The sequence below is a fragment of the Hippocampus zosterae genome, chromosome 9, assembly GCF_025434085.1.
Source record: "Hippocampus zosterae strain Florida chromosome 9, ASM2543408v3, whole genome shotgun sequence".
Lineage (NCBI taxonomy): Eukaryota > Metazoa > Chordata > Actinopteri > Syngnathiformes > Syngnathidae > Hippocampus > Hippocampus zosterae.
In genome coordinates, this window is record NC_067459.1 from 22,814,665 (window position 1) to 22,837,914 (window position 23,250).

Below are 23,250 nucleotides of genomic sequence, written 5' to 3' on the forward strand. Positions count from 1 at the left end.
AAAAGCCCGCTTGTATTGCATTCCGGGGACCATGCATTCTACCCCCAATGTGAATGTAAAAATATCGTCTGCAGCCATTCTTTTAAGGCCCGGTGGTACTCGGATTTGTTTGCACTCATTATTGCTGTTTTCACACTCAAGGGGTACCGATACTTAAGGTGCCAAGTGCAGCTTGTGGCGACATACATTCACTCAAGTATTATATATCCACATATACTTGGGTGAATGTATGTCGCCACGAGCTGCACATGGCACCTTAAGGGTCGCTACCGTGTGTGTGTGTGTGTTTGTGTGCGTAGGATCAAACACAAGTACAACTACAATTGCATTTTTCTTGTGCGAATTTATTATTATTATTTTTTTTTAATTTTGCTTGCAGTTCTCAAATGGAGTTGGATGAGATGAGGACAAATGGCAGGTCCACAAATGTGTATACGGTATTTATTTTCATTGCAGAATATCATTTGGAAAGGCTGGTCCCCACATGTGATAATTAAAGAAGTGGTCCCCACAAGGCGTAAAACCCGCATGTGTGTGTGTGTATATGTGTGTGTGTGTGTGTGTGTGTGTGTGATGCACTGATACGACTTTCTTAATTTCAATTTCACTTCCGGGTTGAGTGAATGCTGGCGCGTTTTGGCTGCCGCTGCTCAATCCGTATTATTTTGTGTTTTTTTGTTCTTGTAAAGTGTCCTTGGGTGTCTTGAAAGGCGCTTGTAAATAAAATGGATTATTATTATTATTATTATTAATAAGTATTTATTTTTGAATGCTCGCCGATACCGTCCTACAGTGATGAAAGTGTGCTTAATTTCATCACTTATTAAAAACACCCACACACACACACTTATAATGAATATGGCATCCGTTTCACTGAAACACAACGGTGTTGCAATACGGGGGATACCCCTTTCCTTTGAAGTCCACTGACTTCATGCTAACACTTTAAGATACATGCAACAATAGTGCTATCACTATTTAAGTGCAAAAACACATGTAGACAATTTTTGCAGCACCGAGTCACTTACATGATTGTCTTGGACTGCGGATTTATTTCAATAAGGAAAGATGGAAGATAGGAGTGCTTTGAGTTGCAAGGGTGGTCACGGAACAAATACATCAAGGCACCACAGTATAGCACTTCTTATAGCATATTGCATTATTTTCACAAAGCTTTTTGACATTTTCTGCACGTAAGACCCCAGTCCTGCCGTGGCTTGTCTTCTCGAGCAGCTGTGATCTCTCCGAGGGATGTCTCGAACTGAATTTCTCCAGTTGTTTGATCAAATCACACGTTTTGAAAGTGCTATGCTTCATCCATCCTCTTAACAATTTTGCAAAGCATCATTTTGCAGTCGGGTTTCCAAGTAGATGTTTATTTTGAAATGTCTCCATACGGCTCCAGAAAAGTGTCTGTGCTTTTCTTGTCATCCAGAGTGCAGTGTGATATATACATTTAACCGTGGATTTGATTGTGGGACCCCAGGGGGATTCTGACGTATCTGAGGTAATAATGCATTTTTTTTACAGAGAAGAAAGAGAACATGCATGTGAGTATTGTCATCAAATCGTTTTGTGTATGACACAATTGATTTGCCTCTTGTGTATTTTGAGTATAATTCCATTAATAATCCAATAATAACAATAATAATACATTTTATTTATAAGCGCCTTTCAAAACACTCAAGGGACACCTTATAAGCAAAACAAGAACAATAAAACCACAGATAAAATTATAACTTACTTTGTTTCACACCTTTTAGTTAAGCTTCGTGATAGATGAAGATGATAATGTCATATCCTTTTAATCCTGCTTCTTACGCCGACGGAAAGCAATGGCTCTCGGTTGATTTTATCATGTACATATTTGAGCATGATTATTGGCGGTGAGATAAGTTTGCTGGTTGGGTAAGGATAGGATTTATTTACTATAAAAACACATTTTGTGTTCTTCAAATGTTATTTTTATATTATGGATTTCATTTATTTCGGTGGTGGTCTGGGAGGTAACCCCCGTGATGCATCATGTAGCATTAATAAAACTGATTTTGTGTTTGATGAAATATACAGCAATTTTGTGTTACTTTTAACAGTAAGCATTTGTTAACTGGGAGTGTCAATAAACAGCTTGACAGCAAGTTTACGCAAACTATTTACCACATACACACGGTAGGTCTCTATAAGGAGACCAGGAGGCCCAAAATGGAATTGGATTTGTCAACAAGGCATCATGGGGAAAGAGCCTCAAACACATTAGATGAGCCACGCGGGAGATCAGTGAGACGTGCTGTTAGCAGAGTCGCAGTTATCACAAGCATCTGCTTTTGGCTTGTGTGATAGTACTGTTTCAAATTTAGGTCTTCACTCACCCAGGAGGGAATTTTCAAAAGTATTTTTAGACATGTATGACCGTACAAATGACCCCCCAAAAAGCATTGATAAGCGTGACCGTTGAGTTGAATTCATTCAATGACTGCCTACTGGTCAATCATTGAAAGACCTTTTCTTGGTCAAACTTGTTCCCAACCTGGTACTTTCCCCACCCCACTGAGTTTTTATTCCCAAATACATACTGTACCTTGTGCTCCCCTTACAGGAGCTTCGTGTGAGCTATTCTGATTCGGATTCTTATGACAGCCGACCAGTCAGTTTTTAAGACGATGCAAGTACATACTGTACACGTTGAAGAAAACAGCTTTTGAATATGCTTGTCGGACACGTCTTAAAATGCAAATTTAATTCATTGAAAAAAAGGGGTGGCTTGAGAAATGGGTAATAAAACAGATGGTTAGTGGGGGTGGGGGGAACTAATGTTCCAGAGAAAATGAGGCAACAGCACCATACTGTGTTTTTTAAATATTGACATCATTCCAAGTCCATCTAATGACCTGTGCACTTTGTGTTTGTTCCTTTGAGCCGTTAAAATGTAATTTTCCAAATATGTAGCTCGATTTGACAGGGCGTTGATAACAACAACACCGAAAAAAAAAAGACCAAAGTGTCTTCAAATGGGAGCGCAAACACTGATTAATTTTCCTCAAGTGATTATGAAGCTGCCAGAGAACGCCGCTCACTGTGATACGTGTCAAAAAATAAACACTACATTTCCCACAGTGACACGGGCACATCACTGTGCCTCTCGTGTGATTTTCCGACATTCGGAATGCAATTTGTCACGAGAAAAACAAAAAGAAGTGCCGCAAACAACCACGTGTGTCTCATTAATTTGCTGCTGAAAATAGAAGATTGTAGATAACAAACATAGCCCACTTCCCTACCTGCTGCCGTGGGAGATAGGATGGGTGATTATTTTCTTATTTTATTTTATTTTTTGGGGGGGGGGGGGCTGCCGTGACGCCAATGGAGTGCCTCATTGTTGCCTGTAATTTAATGCACGTCCCGGAGATAAGGGAATACTCTGAGGTAAAAACAAACAAAACAAAACAAAACAAAAAAAACGTTAGAAGTCCGACATGACAGCCAGCATTTGGACAGGGGCTTGGCTCCCGTAGAGTGCCTCATTGTTCCAGTGTGTATTTAGGCTTTAAGTATATGTATATAGTATAAGTATGTTATAGATGTGTATAGTATAAGTACATATACTGAAAGTATATATTTTTACAGCTCAAACGTAGTTCTATCAAGTATCGTTATCTTTCAAGTTCATAGGACTGGTATTTGATTGACAGTTGCGCTGCGTACATTTTTAGAGCATACAATAGACACACTCACAGTGTTTGATCGCACGGAGAGAAGGATGTGATTTTTTTTTTTTACTATTTTGTAAATATTCATCTCATAGTGTACCGTATTTTCCGCACTACAAGGTGCATCTAAAAGCATTCTATTTCCTCAAAAGCTAACAGTGCTCTTTATAATTTGATGTGCCTTATATATGGATCAATAATCAAATTTCCTGGGCGCAGTATTTGTTGTGAAAGCTCCATATAAATAAAGCCGTATTGTATTGTGCTGTGTTTCCTTTGGCAAAGCTCCATCTAGTGGATGCATAACGCAACCACAACCACTCTTGTAGCATCTATTCTATGCGCCTTATAATGTGCTGCGCCCGAAATATGAAAACAGTTTTAAAATGTGCCATTCATTGAAAGTGCGCCTTGTACTCCGAAACGCCTTATAGTGCCGAAAATACGGTACTTGGCATTTTTTCCCAAATAGTTAACTCCTGCAGGGTTTTTCACAATACTCTTTGCGGTGTTATCTTAAAGACCTTTGTTTGTAATAGGAGCAAGGCTACAATGGGACCTGGCCGTCAACATTCCCAAACACTTGTCAAGAGGCCAAAATTATTTGTAATTTACCCTGTTATAAGTACTTAGTAGTCGGGGGCGGCCCGATGGTCCACATTTCCCCTTTCTTCACAAGTTTCATGTCAGTTTTGCATTTCATTGAGAAGACAGTAAAGCAATTGACAACACAAAAGACTCGTTTGGGAGTACTCAAAACAAAACGATAGGTTTGCTCGTACGGTGAATTTACTCCTGCTCACTTTTTCATGATTTAAAACGAAACTACAGAATCTCCATTTGTTTTCACTAAACGAGAGCAACGGTGCTGGATATAACTCCGGAGTGATGTTCATAAACTGTGAGGGATGCCTCTCGGAATGATATTTCTTTTCACCGTTATTGAAATATCCCATCGAGGAGAAGGCCCAGAACAGCCGGCCAGGCCGCTGCGCTGTCCATCATGTTTATTGTCACCGTTATCAACCTCCACCATGGTCTCGTTTTGCCGCGCCATGCGGCCGCGATCAGCGGCGTTGTCATGTAACGACGCCGCCTGTGAACATGTTCAACTGTTTGTACTCGTACGTAACAGTCAGCAGATATTAAGCTCATGCCAGGCGATAGTGGACACGCCGTGAGCTTGTTTCCCTTCATAGGCTGCTACGGCAGCCTCGGTTCCGACGGCATTTTCTGCAGCGGGTGTTGGTGCCTTGTCTTGCATGATAATTATTTGACTGCGGAAAGCGGGCTTCTCAGAAGGATTGATGATGGTGGCTGCACTGTTTTTCTACCTCTAATATCCAAAGCAGGCATCCTTGCGACATTTATTAATTTTTTTCTGCAGCGAGAGATGGTGCACTGTCTACCTGTGCCACCTTAAAAGAGACGATAATGAGGCATGATAAGTCGGAGAGCCTTATTGACGTGCCTCTCCATAGTGAATCCCAGTACTGCGGAAACAAGATTTTTTTAAAAAAAGGTGGATCAGAGGATCGGTGCAAAAACTTTTGTTTGTCTTGATTTCATACATTTTGAAAGGTCAATAATCCAAAGCTATATATGATTGTCAAATGGAACAATAATGGTTTAATCATTCATTCATTCATTCATCTACCTAACCGCTTGATCCTCACTAGGGTCGCGGGGGGTGCTGGAGCCTATCCCAGCCGTCTTCGGGCAGTAGGCGGGGGACACCCTGAATCGGTTGCCAGCCAATCGCAGGGCACACAGAAACAAACAACCATTCGCACTCACACCTCGGGACAATTTAGAGTGTTCAATCAGCCTGCCACGCATGTTTTTTTTTGGAATGTGGGAGGAAACCGGAGCACCCGGAGAAAACCCACGCAGGCCCGGGGAGAACATGCAAACTCCACACAGGGAGGCCGGAGCTGGAATCGAACCCGGTACCTCTGCACTGTGAAGCCGACGTGCTAACCACTGGACTACCGGGCCGCCCCATGGTTTAATCTTCCAGGACAAAATGTTACGTCGGCTGTCTGCTGCAGCAGAAGGTAAATTGTAGTCGGAAACGGTACGAGGGATGACGGAGGATGTGAAAACACTCAGAGAACAACACTTACAAAATAGCCGAAGCCTGTCTGTAGTGTAAGGCGCCTCGCATCGTCAAAGAGCTGCGAGAGCGACACACAGGTTAGCGATCGTCAGCCATCCAAGCGACTTCACTTTAAAATGAGGTGTATTTTTAGCATCCTGCACATTGATATGTATTTATCTGCTAAACTTCCACACAGAGTTTTAGGACAAGAAACAATCACCACCCACCAAAAAATGTCTGAAATGGAACCATCTACCATTTTGAGTTTGAGTTGTTGTTTGTACGTTTAACAACATATAACATATCTAAGCATTTATGTACTGTATGTAGACTACATATCTGTACCAAGACTTCTATATTCATTCATTCATTCATTCATCTTCCGTACCGCTTGATCCTCACTAGGGTCGCGGGGGGTGCTGGAGCCTATCCCAGCTGTCTCCGGGCAGTAGGCGGGGGACACCCTGAATCGGTTGCCAGCCAATCGCAGGGCACACAGAGACGAACAACCATCCACGCTCACACTCACACCTAGGGACAATTTAGAGTGTTCAATCAGCCTGTCATGCATATTTTTGGAATGTGGGAGGAAACCGGAGCACCCGGAGAAAACCCACGCAGGCCCGGGGAGAACATGCAAACTCCACACAGGTAGGCCGCAGCTGGAATCGAACCCGGTACCTCTGCACTGTGAAGCCGACGTGCTAACCACTGGACTACCGGGCCGCCCCACTTCTATATTCATCTGAGACATTTTAGATGCATGTTCCTTTTTTCTTAATGTGTTGCTGAGGTATTAGATCAGGACTCTTTATTACCTCAAAGCAAAGACACGGACTCGGGTGTCCAAAAAGCTTGACGGGGACAACCATGGAATACCATGGAAGCAAAGTTTGCGAAACTCTGAGGGTGGAGGTAGACCTCGAAACATCAAAAAGGCTCCTCGCGATTAACTTCATCAGCTTTCTTTCATATTAACGAGCATCATTATCGGCCCTCGTTTTCCAATCAGCGCACACTTTTGTGCGCTGAGAATGCGCTAATGAGCGACACGGGGAGGCCATTAGTGCCTTCATCGTCATCATCATCATCATCATGGCACACTCGTCTCGAAATATGAACACACCCAGCCGGCTTTTAATTCCCACGGCACCTCGAGCTCTCTCTGGTCACGGCGATGCAATTTCGATCGATTAATCGATTCGATCGATTAATTTATTTTGGATCTGATAGCCCAGTTGACACGCATTCGGGGTGCAAAAATTGTTTCGTGGCGTTTGAAGGAGACATTAATGCAAAATACTAATATCCACATTGAAACGGGACTTTTATCAAACGGACTCCCAAGTGTTCTGTAATTCGATTTGAAAGGATCCTTTTCATGGCAAGGCGAACGAGCTCTTTTGCCACGCAAAGCGGACACGTGAAATCAAACAGAAAATACATTTTCGTCTCAAATAATATGCGTCAAATGCTCCGCATAATATTTGTCTGCCCGGAATTCTGAACGGCACAATAGAAAAAGTCACATGACCCAAGCTGATTTGGAAGTGTAAAAAAGGTTTGTAAATTTGACGACGACAACGTTTATGTCAGTGAACACATTCTGCTGCGTATAATTTGTTGAGTTGCTATCGTCTAGTGGTGATGGGGGTCGTTTATTTGTGATCTTAAAAATCTCCAAACGTGGAACAATAACTGGGCAATTTACAAAGGCAATCTAATATCTTGGAGGCGGCAACTATGTTCAATTTTTTTTTTTTTTTTGGAAGAGAAGGAAGTCATTGACATTGATTCCCCGCACCCCCGCCATCCCCCATTATAGATTTGGAGTGCGGTAAAAAAGAAAAAAAATGGTGTGTTGAATTGATTCAATTTTACTTTGTCAAATGGTTGCACAAACTGAAAATCATTCAGTTACATTTTATGAGGAGACGTATCGTCTACTGAGAAGAAAAAAGAAGATGATTTTATTTCCTGCAACCACTTGACAAAATAAAGCTGAGTCAATCCAACAGGTTTACATTTTATATATGACTAGCTGGTTCGCCGCCCTCCGGGCGGCTCATCGGCTGGTTCCTGCGGAAGGCTGGTAAGGTGGGCCTTCGGCCCACAAAAGTGTTGTTGCTTGGTTCAACTTTTTGTTCATCTTCATTGCTTATCGCGAAAATAAAGAGATGTTTAGCTCTACTAAATAACTAACAATTTTATTGCAATGCTTGTGGGTAGACAACATTTTTTCGCTAAGATGCCCGCGCGATCGTAGTGAGCCACTGCCTGAGCGGCGCAGTGGCGGCGCGCAGCGGCGCGGTGAAGTAGGTACGTTTTGAAAAGGGACAGACGGAAGGACAGACCGCCTGCGGGACAACGCGCAATATATATATAGATGGTTGATAAAGCATGAAAGCAAACAAACTCATTTGCATTATTTTCATTCCCTCGCCCAATGAGAATCGACCACGAGAAGCGATAAAGAATTGGGCCGAGACGCGATTTTGATCATGGGGTGGAATCGCTAAATTCTTCATTGTCGTCACCACCAAATGCACTGCCGCAAATAACATCACTTTCTAAAGAGCACACATTAAGTTTTTAAACTCACTTTCCCCTTTTTTCAAAAAAAAGCTTGACTTGATGCGTCATTCCAAGTCAAACATGTATGAGATGTCACACACACACACACACACACACACACACACACACACACAGATTCGCGAGAAGAGGTTTAATCAGGCGCTATGAGTGAGAACACCTGTGTGTGAAGGACTCGCCGCATCTCACGGGAGGAAATAAAAGGCGATGAGGAGTTAAGGAGTGTGCATGCGCGCGCGTTCCATCTGCCGGAGTGAACAACATGTCTGGCTGATTAGCTTTTTTGACAAAAGCTCGAGAGGAAGTTGGATGACTTTTGCAAAGTTGCAGCGCACGCTGTTTATTATCCGCCCTCCTGACGCGTGGGCGCGCACGCACACTTTAGAATTACGCAGTTGCTTGGAAAGGCACAAAATGGTGACATGTGGTGTTGTTTCGACGGCAAGTCGAAGGACTTGTTGTTCATTCAGTAAAGAGCAGTGGCGGTTCTGGATCAATTTCACTAAGGGATCCGGGCTGGGGCCAGGGGTTTTGATGGGGGGGGGGGGGGGGGGCACATTCAACCCAGGGCTATAAAGACAGATTCAACATCTTACATGACTTTTTATTTCTTCAAACTTTGAAATTGTAGTCATAACATTACAGTGATGAGTAAAAAACAGTATTAGGAGGGCTAAAATGTCTGCAAGCGTAACAATACGCCGTGTCCATCTGTTGAGAATATTCAACCCAGGGGATGATATGGTACCAGCCTGCCGGGTACAAAAATTGCAAATATACTGAAGCTGGATTTTACATCCATATAATTATCCAAATTTTAAAAGGCAATGTCTTATATATTGATCCTGTTAAATAAAAATAAAAATAAAAAGGGAGACTAAAAAATGTACACACACACGTGCGCGCACACACACACACACACACACGCGCGCGCGCACGTCGTGGTAAATTCCTTCTCTGCGGACTGCTTCTCATTTCCCGCTCATTTTTAAGTGGTGCAGCGCACTAAAGGGTCCCACGAGAATGTTAAATCACGCACTTTGGTTCCACTTTTCGCATCGGCGACTCGGCGCGAATGAGTAATCTACGTTCGGAGGGGGGGCCACGGGGGGGGGGGGGCAGAATCAGTGCTACAGGGGCACTGGCCCCCGTTGGCCCACCCCCAGAACCGCCACTGGTAAAGAGCTGATATCTCCTCCTACCGCTAAACGTTGTTCGCCAACAACAGCAGTTGATCTGTCTGGATTTAAAAAAAAAAAAAAAAAAAAGCTCATTCATTCTTAATTGAAACCCGAACCTTGCGCGCAACTCCAACTCTGGCTTGAAATTTGGATTTAAAACCCTTAAACTGAAACCTTCATCGTGACTTGAAAGCAGAAAAAGCATGGCTTCACCAGACGGCAAATATTTTAGCTTTCTCACAGGTTTGCAGGTTGTTGCACTGATGCTTCTCATCCACTCACATGGAATTTGGTGTTGGGGGGGGGGGGTTGCCATGGCAACGAGACCGCCACTCAATCCCTTTTTTAGAAGCCAGCGTAGCACGTGAATGATTTTCCTTCCGTTTCCTCACGGCGAAATGATGAAGGGGAAGCGTTTATTGAATATGCCGCGCTCGACACGGAGCTGGAGGTGCACGTACCGAGGGCGCCGGCTTTCCTCCCTTGGCGGTGCAGACCAGTGTGAAGTTCTGGGCTTGGTATCGGCTGAACGGCGCCGGCGTGTTCTCGGCCACCACGGAGATGTTGTTTGGAGGAGCTGATGATGAACATAAAACACAAGCGGCTGCATCACTCACCCGGGCCTTTCATGAGGTGGCAATAAATACATAAACAATCAAGTAAATCAATAAAGGAACATGAAAATCTTCAATAACCTCGTGTGAAAACCTTCACTTCCAACCTTGGCTTGAAACCTGAATTTGAGACCGTAGCCCCAATCGTAGCCCCGGATACAAGCGGCTGAAATGAGTTTTCTCCGCAGGGTGTCCGGGCTCTCCCTTAGAGATAAGGTGAGAAGCTCAGTCATCCGGGCGGGGCTCAGAGTCGAGCCGCTTCTCCTCCACATCGAGAGGAGCCAGATGAGGTGGCTTGGGCATCTAATTCGGATGCCTCCGGAGCGCCTCCCCGGTGAGGTGTTCCGGTCATGTCCCACCGGGGGGAGACCCCGAGGAAGACCCAGGACACGCTGGAGAGACTATGTCACCCAGCTTGCCTGGGAACGACTCGGGATCCCCCGGGGAGAGCTGGAAGAAGTAGCTAGGGAGAGGGAAGTCTGGGCTTCCCTGCTAAAGCTGTTGCCCCCGCGACCCGGCCCCGGATAAGCGGTAGATGATGGATGGATGGATGGATGGATGGATGGATGGATGGATGGATGGATGGATGGATGGAGCCCCAATCGAAAATCCTAACTTGGAACCCTGACAATATCTTGAAACCCTACTTTGAGTCGTTACGTCAAAACCCGTGAGCAAGATGAGACGGCGTTTACAGAGGAGCGACGAATGAATAGAATTTTTTCCGAGGCAGCAAAGAAAATCATATTTTCAACCAGCATCCGACCCAGGCGCCTTAAATGGCAACATGAATATTTCATTGACAATAGGCGACTGATTCTGGGAAAATATCAGCTGACAGTCAAGGGCTGAGAGTCGGTTTTTGCGGAGGGTCGAGAGGCGACAGGGGAAGTCAACAAAAAAGCATTCTTCAGCTTTGATGAAAGCTTTTTGTTCCCCTTCACCCATCAATGGATCATGTGAAACCCTAACTTTGATTTGAAACCCTTACATGACTTAAAACACTCCCTTGAAACTATGGCTTGAAGCCCCAATTTGAAACCTTAACCCATGTTTGAAACTCAAAGCCTGACTTCAAGCCCTACTTTCAAATGACTAATTTCAAGACCTCACGCGTTTGAAACCCTAACCCAGGTTTCAAGCCTGATTTACAGCCAAACTGTACCACGTCTGAAACCTGAAACCCAAACAGTGGCTTGACACCCTAATCTGAAAGCCAAACCCTTGAATGCACGCCTCCGACTTTTCGACTTGCTTCCTGGTCTGGCGCGCGCGCTCATCTGGAGACCCTCATGTCAGCTTCCTGTTTTACACCAAAAGTCCAATCTATACGAGGGGAAATTCGAGGCGAAAGATGAAGCGACTCGGGGTCTGCGGCTTTCTCGTCAGAAACGACCATCGGGCGGCAGTCGCGGCGCCGCGGGATAACGAGAAAGGTCAGCGCGGCGGCTTTAATGTGTAAATCTATCAGGCGCTCTTAAAGAGCCATGTCAGAGCAATGAATTGATTAAAGTCAGGGTTGGGATTTCGCCGCTGGGCCGCACGCCGCCATGCTGTCGCACCTCTTAATTGCCTATTGATGGCATTCATATGCTTGTAAATTAACCTCCGGACACTCCATTAGCTTGCTGACAACCTGGCGCAGCGCAAGAGTCGTTGCAAACCGGCCAACAAAATCCTTTGCTTGAAACCCTACCTTTTTTTTTTTTCAGAACCCGAACCCAGACTGAATTGAAGGCCAGACTCTGTTGGTGCAGGTTCAAAGTAAACATGGTGTAGCAGCTGTTACGCTGCACACCAATGGAATAAGATATCAAAAAGTGACGTCAGCTCCAAGCATATATGCTTTTACATCCAGATTAAAACCTTATTTTTTTCCAAGTCTATTTCTATCATCATTTTTTCCAAAGTCTTGTTCTTCCCCTATTTGTAAAAGCCTTTAAATGGTGGGCTTTGAATTACGTGAAGCACATTGAGTTACCTTGTGTGTGGAATATGCGAGATAAATAAAGATGTCTTTCCTTGAAACCCGAACTTGAAATTCTGGATTAAACTCCTGTTCTGAAACCTTTGCCATGGCTTGAAACCCTACTTTGAAACACTCCGCCTCGTTTCAAAGCACACTCTGGCTCAAAAACCTAACAATAGCTTTGAAACCCTACTTTGAGAGCTTCACCCTAGTTGAAAACCAAAACTCAGGAATGAACGCTTAGGACTGGTTTGAAATTTACTTTAAAACCTGAAACCAGAATTAAAACCCCACTCCGAGACCTTCACCTTGTCTCGGAATCCTATTTTGAAAGCCTTACCTGTCATGTTTCGGTTTGTGACCAACAGGTGGCACTGTGGGGCTTTTCCCTACAGCTTGCCCCAGCTGCACACCTGTTGGTCGTTAGATAATTCGCGGCTTTAAAAGGACTCCCGGCCTGAAAACTCAGTGTCAGGTCTTTGTTTGCTTGCAACTGTCATGTTTGTTTGTTGCTGTTTGCTCTTGGCTGTGTCATGTTTGTTTCAGTAAGGTTTAGTTCATTGTTATGTTTTAGCTTCAGTCATGTTTTGGTCATTGAGAGTTTTTAGTTTCTGCCACGGTGTTTGTTTGTTACTTTAGATTTGTTTTGTTCTGAGGACTTTGTTTTGGAATCATTCATTCATTCATTCATCTTCCGAGCCGCTTGATCCTCCCTAGGGTCGCGGGGGGTGCTGGAGCCTATCCCAGCTGTCTTCGGGCAGTAGGCGGGGGACACCCTGAATCGGTTGCCAGCCGATCACAGGGCACACAGAGACGAACAACCATCCACGCTCACACTCACACCTAGGGACAATTTTAGATATGTTCAATCAGCCTACCACGCATGTTTTTGGAATGTGGGAGGAAACCGGAGCACCCGGAGAAAACCCACGCAGGCCCGGTGAGAACATGCAACTCCACACAGGGAGGCCGGAGCTGGAATCGAACCCGGTACCCCTGCATAACCGTGGCTGAAAACCTCGGTTTGAAACCTAGACCGTTGTTTAAAATCATAACTTGCAACCCCAACGTTTAAAGCGAAGCCCTACTTTCAGTCCCTGAACCAGACTTAACTTCCTATTTTGAAGTCATCTGAGATCCATCCATTGAATGCATGAGCGCACACCGTGATACATTTGGCTCTTCAAAATCTCATCATGTCGAGGGAGGACTTTCCTCTTGAATCGAATATTCACATATTAATAACGACAACAATATCTCTCAAATCAAAGCCTTCGCCAGCCGGATAAGCGTTCCTAATCCCCTGACAAGTACCTTTGCCAGCGAGCCTCTACAATCAGCGCTCTTGACTTCTCGCTGCACAAACTGCGGGGATAAATAATTGATCGTGGCACACTCTTGCTTCCCGCCACGTGAAGCCGACGAGCGCCGGCAGAATTAAAAAATAAAATAAAATAAAAAAGCTCCGCCACGCTCGTGTGCGTCCCTCCTTCAGCCGACCAACTTGCCCGGTTACAGACGGCAGGTTGCGCTCTCGAGTCAAAACGCAACAAAAACGTTCGGCCTGGTGTGCACAACAGAATGAAAACGACTCAGAGAAAAGAAACATTTCAAAGGCAGAGAAACTTTTTTTGGGGGGGAAAAAAAATGATATCAATCCACAGCTTTCTTTAAAAGACGCAAAAGATGGAAGCAGCGATTTGAAAATTCTAACTCGGGCGTCTCGCCTTCTCCTGCTTACATAATGAAAGAGGCTGGCGGCGCCGAGGCGGAACCATCTCGGCTGGAATTCCGATCGCTTTTGCTATTTTGCCGGGAATTATTAATCATATTGACTGACGTGCGTCAGGTGAGCTCTTGTGTGCGGATGTGACATTCATTTGTCCTCTCTGTTGGCTTCAAAATGGAATTTATTCAAATCTCTCTGTGAAAATGTCACTGCAAAAGACCTTTTCCCTTTGGAAAAAAAACACCGCAACGACTTCATTTTTGTCCTTTGGGGTACATTCAACATGTATTGTATTGCATGCCCCCCCCTTCAGACAAATGACAAGGCTGCGGGTATTCTTTCACTTGTCAAGAGATGGAGGACCTTGCCACGAATGTCACCCTGGTCGACAATCTAGTTTGGATCTCAGATGCAGGTTCCAAACCGGAATTGCTGTCTGAAAACCATTCATCCGTGCATTTTCTAATCCGCTTAGCTTCACAAGGGTCCCAGGCGTGCCGGAGCCTATACCAGCCGTCTTCGGGCAGTAGGCGGGGGACACCCTGAATCGGTTGCCAGCCAATCGCAGGGCACACTCACACCTAGGGACAATTTTGAGTGTCAAAATCAGCCTGCCATGCATGTTTTTGGAATGTGGGAGGAAACCGGAGTACCCTGAGAAAACCCACGGAGGGCACGGGGAGAATATGCCGACTCCACACAGGGAAGCCGGAGCCAGAATCGAACCCTCCACCTCTGTACTGTGAGGCCGACATGCTAACCAGTCGCCTCCCAGGCCCGCCTGTCTTAAAACCGAACTTAATCTTGCCTTCTAATTCCTAAACCAACCACTGGCTCGAAACCTTGATTTGAACCATAGTACAGTCATGAAACCCTAATTCAAAACCAAAACTCTCGTTTGTTTGTTTGTTTTTCTTGCTGCTAACTGTATGTCCCAAATTGCTTTGCAATGTCAAAATGGCGAGAAGGTGAGAAGCTCGGTCATCCGTGAGGGGCTCAGAGTCGAGCCGCTTGAAAGGAGCCAGATGAGGTGGCTTGGGCATCTGATTCGGATGCCTCCTGAGCGCCTCCCCGGTGAGGTGTTCCGGGCATGTCCCACCGGGAGGAGACCCCGAGGAAGACCCAGGACACGCTGGAGAGACTATGTCACCCAGCTGGCCTGGGAACGTCTCGGGATCCCCGGGGAGAGCTGGATGAAGTAGCTAGGGAGAGGGAAGTCTGGGCTTCCCTGCTAAAGCTGTTGCCCCCGCGACCCGGCCCCGGATAAGCGGTAGGTGATGGATGGATGGATGGATGGATGTCAAAATGGCGGCTGTGAAGCAAACCCGTGAAAACGACAAAGCCGTGGACGGCCCAAAATGTTGCGCAATCCACTCGAGAAAGGCATCTCTGCAAAAAGCGACTTCTTTTGATCCTAAACGGAATGGAAACCAAATATCTGTCACACTATTTAGCGTTCTATCGTGTAGGACTGACTGCTACTTTGGGGACGAGGTCATTAAAAGAACAAAGCGGCCGCTCTATCGTACCCGCATCTTGTTCATAGACACACCAGGGGCAACTTGCTCTTTGTTCATGATCGTCTTACTTTCGGAAGGAACCGTTTTGCCAGGAACCCTTTTGGCCGCGTGTCGCTGTCGATTATCCGTGACGTCGTGTCAAGGGAATCCTATGCAAACGTTAACATTCGACGTTGACGGATTGGAACATTTGAGCCACTGTCGGCTTTACAATCGGTTCCACGGGACACTTGATGCCTGCGCGCCTTCGCCGCCTTCCTTTTGCCGAGCCCCTCGCATCCGTCACAATCACGCCCTTCCGTGACTCGTTTCACCTCCTCTTCTTCGTCCCTCCCGTCGTGTACCCCAACATCAATCGGCATGAAAAGAGAGGGTTGGGGGGGCGCCGGGTGGGGAAGGACGTGGCAAATGGGATTGGGGATTGTGCAGAACAAGAGAACATTTATTGCTCCGCCGAGAGCACTTCCTCCGGCCTCATAATTAAGGGATTTAAAGCCCCAGAGACAGCTGGACTGGCGAGAAACACTCCCAACATCCCCTGGTAGGAAAACTTTGGCCTACAGTCCACGTCTCTGGGGCTTCGTTCAAAGCGACTGTTTCGGTTCTTCATTTTAGCCACAGTCCACGACTTAAGACGAAATAGCCTTGCTTGCAATGCAGCGGTCCGCTGGACAGGAACCTTCAGCTCCGCTTGTCAGGGGACACGTCCCCACACCGCAACAGCTCGCCGCGGATGCCATTACCTGCCCGGCTGGGAGATGCTAACGCTAAGAGACAATGGACCTCGAGAGCCTTTGGCGTCCTTCAGTCACAACACCGCCTCTCCCTCGGCGGCGACTTGCAAAAGCCAATTTGTCCTTCTTTGTGGTTCAAACATCCACTCATCAAAGGTTGGAGGGGGAATTGGAAACTTTGGAATTTTGTTTTTCCTCTGGCAAATGCAAATTGCAGACACAAAGACATGAATTAGAGAACGAGCGTGACCGTTGGAAACAGAACTATCCATAACTGCACATTGCGCAATTAGAAATTCAAATTGTCAACTTAATTGACTCTTTCACCTAATCCATTCAAAGTTAATTGCTTCATTCCTGAGCCACCCGTACGATCCCGCCGAATTTCCGAGGCTGGAGGAATGCGAGGCAACTACCGACGGGCAGCCGCAGGCCGTGTACATGAGCCGTTAGAAGCTCGACTGAGGAATGCTTCAATATGTGGTTGCGCTCCAAATCTGATTAATCGGAGCAAAACATAAAACTGCGGCCGAGAGCATTTTTTGGCAGGGCGGATTGACATTTGGAAGCCCGAAATACAATCAAAGTCAAGTGACCCCTATCCCGAATAGCTCCCACGCAAAAAGAAGTTGTCTCCCGTTGGCCAAAGTCTCAAATAGCAATTGGAGGACCACCAACATACGAGAGGTACCAGGGCAACGACAACAGGCTCTCCGTTATGACGCTCAAATGCCACGTGAACAGCACATACATCAAACGGTCCTAATGTCACCACGGACAGCTGAATTCACATTTGAGCTCACTGACTGAAATGGGAAATAAGATCGTGACAGATTATTATCACTTGTTGCAAGGCGGAATTTGAAGGTATGGTTTTAGAAAGATACCACAAACTATAATCCCCAAACACACACGTATGGAACATTTGAGATGTCTCTCTGAATCAGACTTCCTTGACGGCAATTACCACTTTCCTATTAGTCGGGGGATTTGCCACCATCTTGAGGCGGTTCAAAGCATTACAGAAAGAGAATTTAAAATGTGGCAATGGCCATGACGGTGGTCTAAACTTGCGGAGACAACGGCCGCGTTTGGCTGTTAATCGCGGCCGTAGAATTCGAGCGACCTTATGAGCGTCGCGCACGTGCGATTTGGATTTATCTCTTGAAGAAATGTGCCCGCCATGTTCATGTGGGAGAGCATATGGAGTCGCTGAGGCGTCACTGAGCGACAGCAGCTGCCTCGCCTCCCTCAAGTGGACGTCATATTAGGACACTTGCACCACCTGCGTGCACCAATGTCGTACACTCGGCTGCAAATGTGCTGGTTCGGACTGCGATAGTGGGGAGGGGGCTTGTGTTCCTTGATGTCGGTGTATGACTTTGAAATTATTTTTTCAAAAAAAGAGCAAAGTGCTTGACTTAAGCAGTTTATTGACACTCAGTCGATGTCTACTGTCAAAATTAATACTACTCATTGTGTATTGAAAACTTAATGCTAAACACTTGTGAGACTTTTTTAAAATGGTTTTATGTCGATCTGGTTATGTTTGGTTTTGATTCCTCACGTGCCGTTTTTTCGCCACCTGTTCTCGTTATCAGTGTTCCTCGTGTGTAACCAATTAGCTCCCTCAACCCTTTGTGTGTTGTCCAGGTGTTTCTTGTTGGCTTGTCACTTAGCTTGTATTTAGTTCCCTGAGTTTCTGTCAGTCTTGGTTGGGTCATTGTAAGCCGAAAGTATGTGAGCATATACGTGTGTGCTACTGTCATGTTTTGTTTCCTATTGTAGTTTGGCTTGATACTTGTGATTTCCAGGCATTTTTTGAGTACTTCGACTTAGTGTTTTTTTTTTTATTGTACTGCTGTGTGTATTTTCTGTTAAATAAATTTTGGTCAATCCACCCTGTTCCTCCCTGCCTCCCTGCTTTTTGGGGTCCTACAATTACAAGAACGTGACACTTTTTTTTGAACTTCTCTTGGTTTAAATTTTAAGGTTAGTGCAATGGAAATGTATTTAAATTCCACTGTATCGTTAAGCCAAGAGCGGCATCTAGAGGGGTCAAGTCAATCAAAAGTGCTTCATGAAGCTTCAGTTGGCCATCACTTGTTATAACTATCCAAGAAACAAAAAGAGGGTAGTAACACATGTAGACAGACAATATAACAATACTCACAGGATTTATTTTATTATTTTTCTTATGCACGATAAAAAATATATATATATTACTGCGGTTTTCTGAGCAGTTCTGACCATCTTTTTGTATATCTTCATGTACAGTATGTATAAATTATATTGCGCTCCTCATGGCCAGAAAGTGATGCACAAACTTTTAATTTCTTGCCATCCTATTTAAGCATGTTATTACTGCGTGGTTTTATAAAGTACATTTTAAAGTCCTACTTTCGTTACTGCAAACCGTTGTGTGTGGGGGTTCAGGTCTGAAAGTGGAGTCTTTCATTAATTTAAGTGGAGCAAGTGCCACGTTCGAAAAGAGTGAAAGTAATTCAAGTCTGAGTCAGGTTATGCCACTTGAGTCTCCAACCTTTTTGCAATGAAGGCAAGGGAGGGGGGGGGGGGGTAGTACAGATTGAATGCTGACACAGTGACAAAAAAAGAGATTTGTTTCTTTCTTTCACTGCCTCCATGTGAGCAGATGGGACTCACCCTGGATCCTGCCCGGCATTAATTATGCTGTGGCTGGCACCCTCATCCCTTAAGTCCATTTGTTTTTGCTCAAGGACGCAGGGTTTAGGGTTAGCAATCTGTTCCTGTTTGGCCTGTTTACCTTTGCTCCCCTCCAAAACACACTCAAGCCCCTCCAAGCGCTCCTCCCCCCAACCCCCACGCTGCTGCCACCTACTTGGCAGCCAAGTCAACGTACAGTACAGAATCTAGGGTCCCAATATGGCTTGGGGGCACCTGTGACAAATGTTTGCGTAAGAGTGTCAGCAAGGCTTGGCTGCACGTGTGAAATGTTGTGTTCAATTTTTAAAACGCTCTAATTTTGAGGCTGAGGTGGCAAAATAACACCAGGCTTGAAAAAATTATAACTTACTCCGCAACAGGACATTTGCGAGTGGGGAATTCATATAGGGGAATTTCTGCATTGTAAGACTAATAAATGTTTTTTTTATTTTATCTTACCTTATCATACTCCAAGCGGGCACACAGAGGTTGGTGAGGAGGTTTTGACAAATACAAATGGAGAAAAAATGTTTGTTCCTGTATTATTATTTTTTTAATACTCCAGAATGACGCTGATAATGGAAAACACAATTAGCTCATTAGCATCAGCAAAACAAAAAAAATGGAAATACTTAACTCATACAATTAAAATCCAGAAGTACGTACTGTAGATAGTGAGTCATTCTCAACTTAACTCTATTTTTCGTCCACTTGAAAACAGAAGAGAGAAGGAGCGGCAACGGAAAGGGCTCGATCCCCCCTGAGCCTCCACTTACTCCTCTAATAGTGTCTGGTGCGCAGGCCTGAAGCACCGGGCAGGGGCAGAGGAGCCCAAAGAGTAATGAGGGGGGGGGCGAGGTCATTTCAAGATTTGAAAACAAATAATAGGATTTTGAAAACGCTAAAATGTGAAAGGATGCCAGTGAAGGGATGCTAGAGTAGGAGTTATGTTCTCCCTCTTCCGAGTACCAGTCAAGAGGTGAGCAGCAGCATTTTGGACCAACTGGAGATGCTTAATGGAGGATTTTGATTTTGCATTAAGACACCAATTTTGTGTATTCAATATAGTAAAGGAGGGCCGAGGGGAAATTTTAAGTAGTTTGAAATGACAGCCGCATAAGAATATATGTGAAGAGAAGATTGTGTTCCACGGGGAAAAAAATGTGAATGAAATCGAAAATTAGAATCTAAAAAGAACGCTGTGTGAAATGTGAAGGGATGTCAGAGTAGGAGTGATGTGTCTCCTCTTCCGAGTACCAGTCAAGAGGCGACCAGCAGCATTTTGGACCAACTGGAGATGCTTAATGGAGGATTTAGTTCGGACGTTGTTTATCATTTCTTCACTGGGCTGGTGCAGCATCTTGTCTTTGAAGTGCCTCCAGTAACTGTGCGAGAAGCATCTTGAAAGACACGAGATGAAGAAAGAAAATGCATATGCTGTTATCCCAAGAAGATGTTTTGTTTCTGTCACGATCTGCCCGAAGCGATAATGATCGCTCCGTGCAGAACGAAAAAATAAAGGATTGGATCCCCGGAAAACAGACAACGAAAGAACCTTCTCAAAGCAAAGAGTGTCTTTAATGACAAAAACAGAAAGAGCCCGACAGGGAAAAAACGGAAACACAAAACGCTGGTCAAATAAGGACCAGGGAAGAAATAAGGAAACAACTGAAAACGCTCGCTGAAAAACAAAGTGCGAGGAGCTACTGATTAGGCAATATCTAAGTATTCAATTTAGTGACTAACGCGAATGGCAAGAGTCAAGGCCGCAAGGCAAGAAGGCAACGAGTAATATACAAATAGAGGAATTAGCACGAGAGATCAATGGCACGGTGAGGAATTCTCCGGCAGTGGGAGAACTGCCGGAGTCTCATTAATATAGGAGGGTAATCAGCCCGAAATTACGGACAGGTGCACAAATGGCGGGGGAGAAAACCCGCCACCTGCTGGCGGACACGCGACGTGACAGTACCCCCCCCTCAATGGACGCCTCCCGGCGGACTACCCGGCTTGGATGGATGTGCAGCGTGGAAGTCGCGCAAAAGGGACGGATCAAGGATCCAGGAGCGGGGCACCCACTGCCGCTCCTCAGGCCCGTAGCCCTCCCAGTCGACCAGATACTGGAACCCCTTTCCCCTGCGCCGAGAGTCCAGGATGGCACGAACCGTGTACACCGGGTCACCGTCGACGACCCGCGGAGGGGGCGGCGGCGTGGGAGGAGGAGCCAAGTCACTGGAGGACACGGGTTTGAGTAGGGAGACGTGGAAGACGGGGTGAACCTTCATGGTGGGTGGCAGCCGGAGCCTGACTGCAGATGGACTGATGACGGCCTCGACCTCGAACGGTCCAGTAAATCGGGGTCCCAGTTTCGCAGACGTGCCGGCCAGCCGAAGATCCCTAGTCGCCAACCACACCTTCTGTCCTACCACGTATGAAGGAGCCGGGCGCCGGCGACGATCCGCGATCCGCTGGTTCCTGGCCGCCGTGCGGGACAACGCAGCCCGGGCCTCCTTCCACACGCGATGGGCCCGCTTGAGGTGGTGCTGCACAGAGGGGACCTCCACCTGCCCCTCCTGGGACGGGAACAGCGGCGGCTGGTACCCGTAGGCGGCCATGAAGGGGGACCTACCAGTGGCAGAAGAGACGAGGGTGTTGTGCGCGTACTCCACCCAGGGTAAGTGGTCGACCCAGGATGAGGGACGGTGAAGGCACACACAGCGGAGGGCCGCCCCCAGATCCTGGTTGGCACGCTCGGCTTGTCCATTGGACTGGGGGTGGTACCCCGAGGTCAGACTGGCCGTGGCCCCGAGGGACCGGCAGAACTGCTTCCAGACGCGGGATACGAACTGGGGCCCCCGGTCCGAGACAATGTTCAGTGGAATGCCGTGGAGACGGAAGACGTGTTCGACAAGGAGGTTGGCGGTCTCCAGCGCCGACGGCAACCTGGACAAAGGAACAAAATGAGCCGCCTTGGAGAAGCGGTCCACGATCGTGAGTACGACAGTTCGACCCCGGGAAGGCGGGAGACCCGTGACGAAGTCCAGGGCGATGTGGGACCACGGGCGAGGAGGAATGGGCAACGGCTGGAGCAGTCCCGCCGGCGGCTGATGGGACGACTTGCCGCAGGCGCAGGAGGTGCAGGCCTTGACGAACTCCGTCACGTCGTTGCGGAGCTCCGGCCACCAGAAACGCTGGGCGACGAGTTGCACAGTCCGGTTCACCCCGGGATGACACGCCACCTTGGACCCATGTCCCCACTGCAGAACTTCAGATCGTAAGGGAGGAGGTACGAATAGCCTCCCTGCTGGGCACTCCGTCGGCACCTGAACCCCCTCCAGGGCTGCCTGGATCCGCTGCTCAACCTCCCACTGGACGGCCCCCACGACGCACCGGGCTGGGAGGATGGTCTCCGGGGATCGATCCCTCCCCGCAGGCTCGTGGAGACGGGAGAGGGCGTCGGGCTTGGTGTTCTTAGACCCGGGAGAGTAGGTGAGGATGAAGTCGAACCTGGTAAGGAAGAGGGCCCACCGGGCCTGACGGGCGTTCAGTCTTTTGGCGGAGCGGAGGTAGGCGAGGTTCTTATGATCCGTGTAGACCGTAAAGGGTTCCTTTGCCCCCTCGAGCCAGTGCCGCCACTCCTGCAAGGCGGTCACAACTGCCAACAGTTCACGGTTGCCCACGTCGTAATTGGACTCAGCGGCACTGAGTCGACGGGAGAAGAAGGCGCAGGGGTGCAACTTCTGGTCGACCGGAGAGCGCTGGGACAGCACAGCCCCCACCCCCGAATCCGAGGCGTCCACCTCCACGATAAAGGGGAGATCAGGATCAGGGTGCTGTAGTACGGGGGGACTGGTGAACGCCGCCTTCAGGTTTGCGAACGCCGCATCCGCGGTCGAATCCCACTTAAATGGGGTTTTGATGGACGTAAGGCGGGTTAAGGGGAGCGCCTTCTGACTATAACCGCGGATGAAGCGTCGGTAGAAGTTGGCGAACCCCAGAAAGCGCTGCAGTTCCTTGCGATTGGACGGAACCGGCCAGTTAGTGACTGCACGCGTCTTAATGGGGTCCGCCCTTAACCTGCCCTGTTCAATAATGAACCCTAGGAAGGAGATGACGGGGACATGGAATTCACACTTTTCTGCCTTGACGAAGAGCCGGTTCTCCAGTAGACGTTGTAGCACCAGCCTAACGTGTTGCTGGTGCTCGTGTAGTGACTGGGAAAAAATTAAAATATCGTCAAGGTAAACGAAACAAAAGATGTTTATCATGTCCCTTAGCACATCATTAATTAGATTTTGAAAAACGGCAGGGGCGTTGGTGAGCCCAAAAGGCATAACCAGGTATTCAAAATGACCCAGAGGGGTCTTAAAAGCCGTCTTCCACTCGTCACCCTCCCGGATGCGAACCAAGTGGTAAGC

General features: G+C 46.8%; 2 protein-coding genes and 1 long non-coding RNA gene across 3 annotated transcripts in view; 2 read left to right on the forward strand and 1 right to left on the reverse strand.

Annotated features, from left to right (window-relative positions):
- The window catches only part of LOC127608118 (uncharacterized), a 321,393-nt gene that overhangs the window by 274,639 nt on the left and 23,504 nt on the right, over positions 1 to 23,250 (forward strand). The window lies entirely within an intron of this gene.
- tbc1d20 (TBC1 domain family, member 20) overlaps positions 1 to 23,250 on the forward strand; it is a 198,365-nt gene that overhangs the window by 90,968 nt on the left and 84,147 nt on the right. The window lies entirely within an intron of this gene.
- igsf21a (immunoglobin superfamily, member 21a) overlaps positions 1 to 23,250 on the reverse strand; it is a 157,261-nt gene that overhangs the window by 21,326 nt on the left and 112,685 nt on the right. The window contains exon 5 of the mRNA XM_052076992.1: positions 10,043 to 10,158. Coding sequence (XP_051932952.1) covers positions 10,043 to 10,158 — 116 coding nt within the window. The remainder of the gene's footprint in view (positions 1 to 10,042; positions 10,159 to 23,250) is intronic.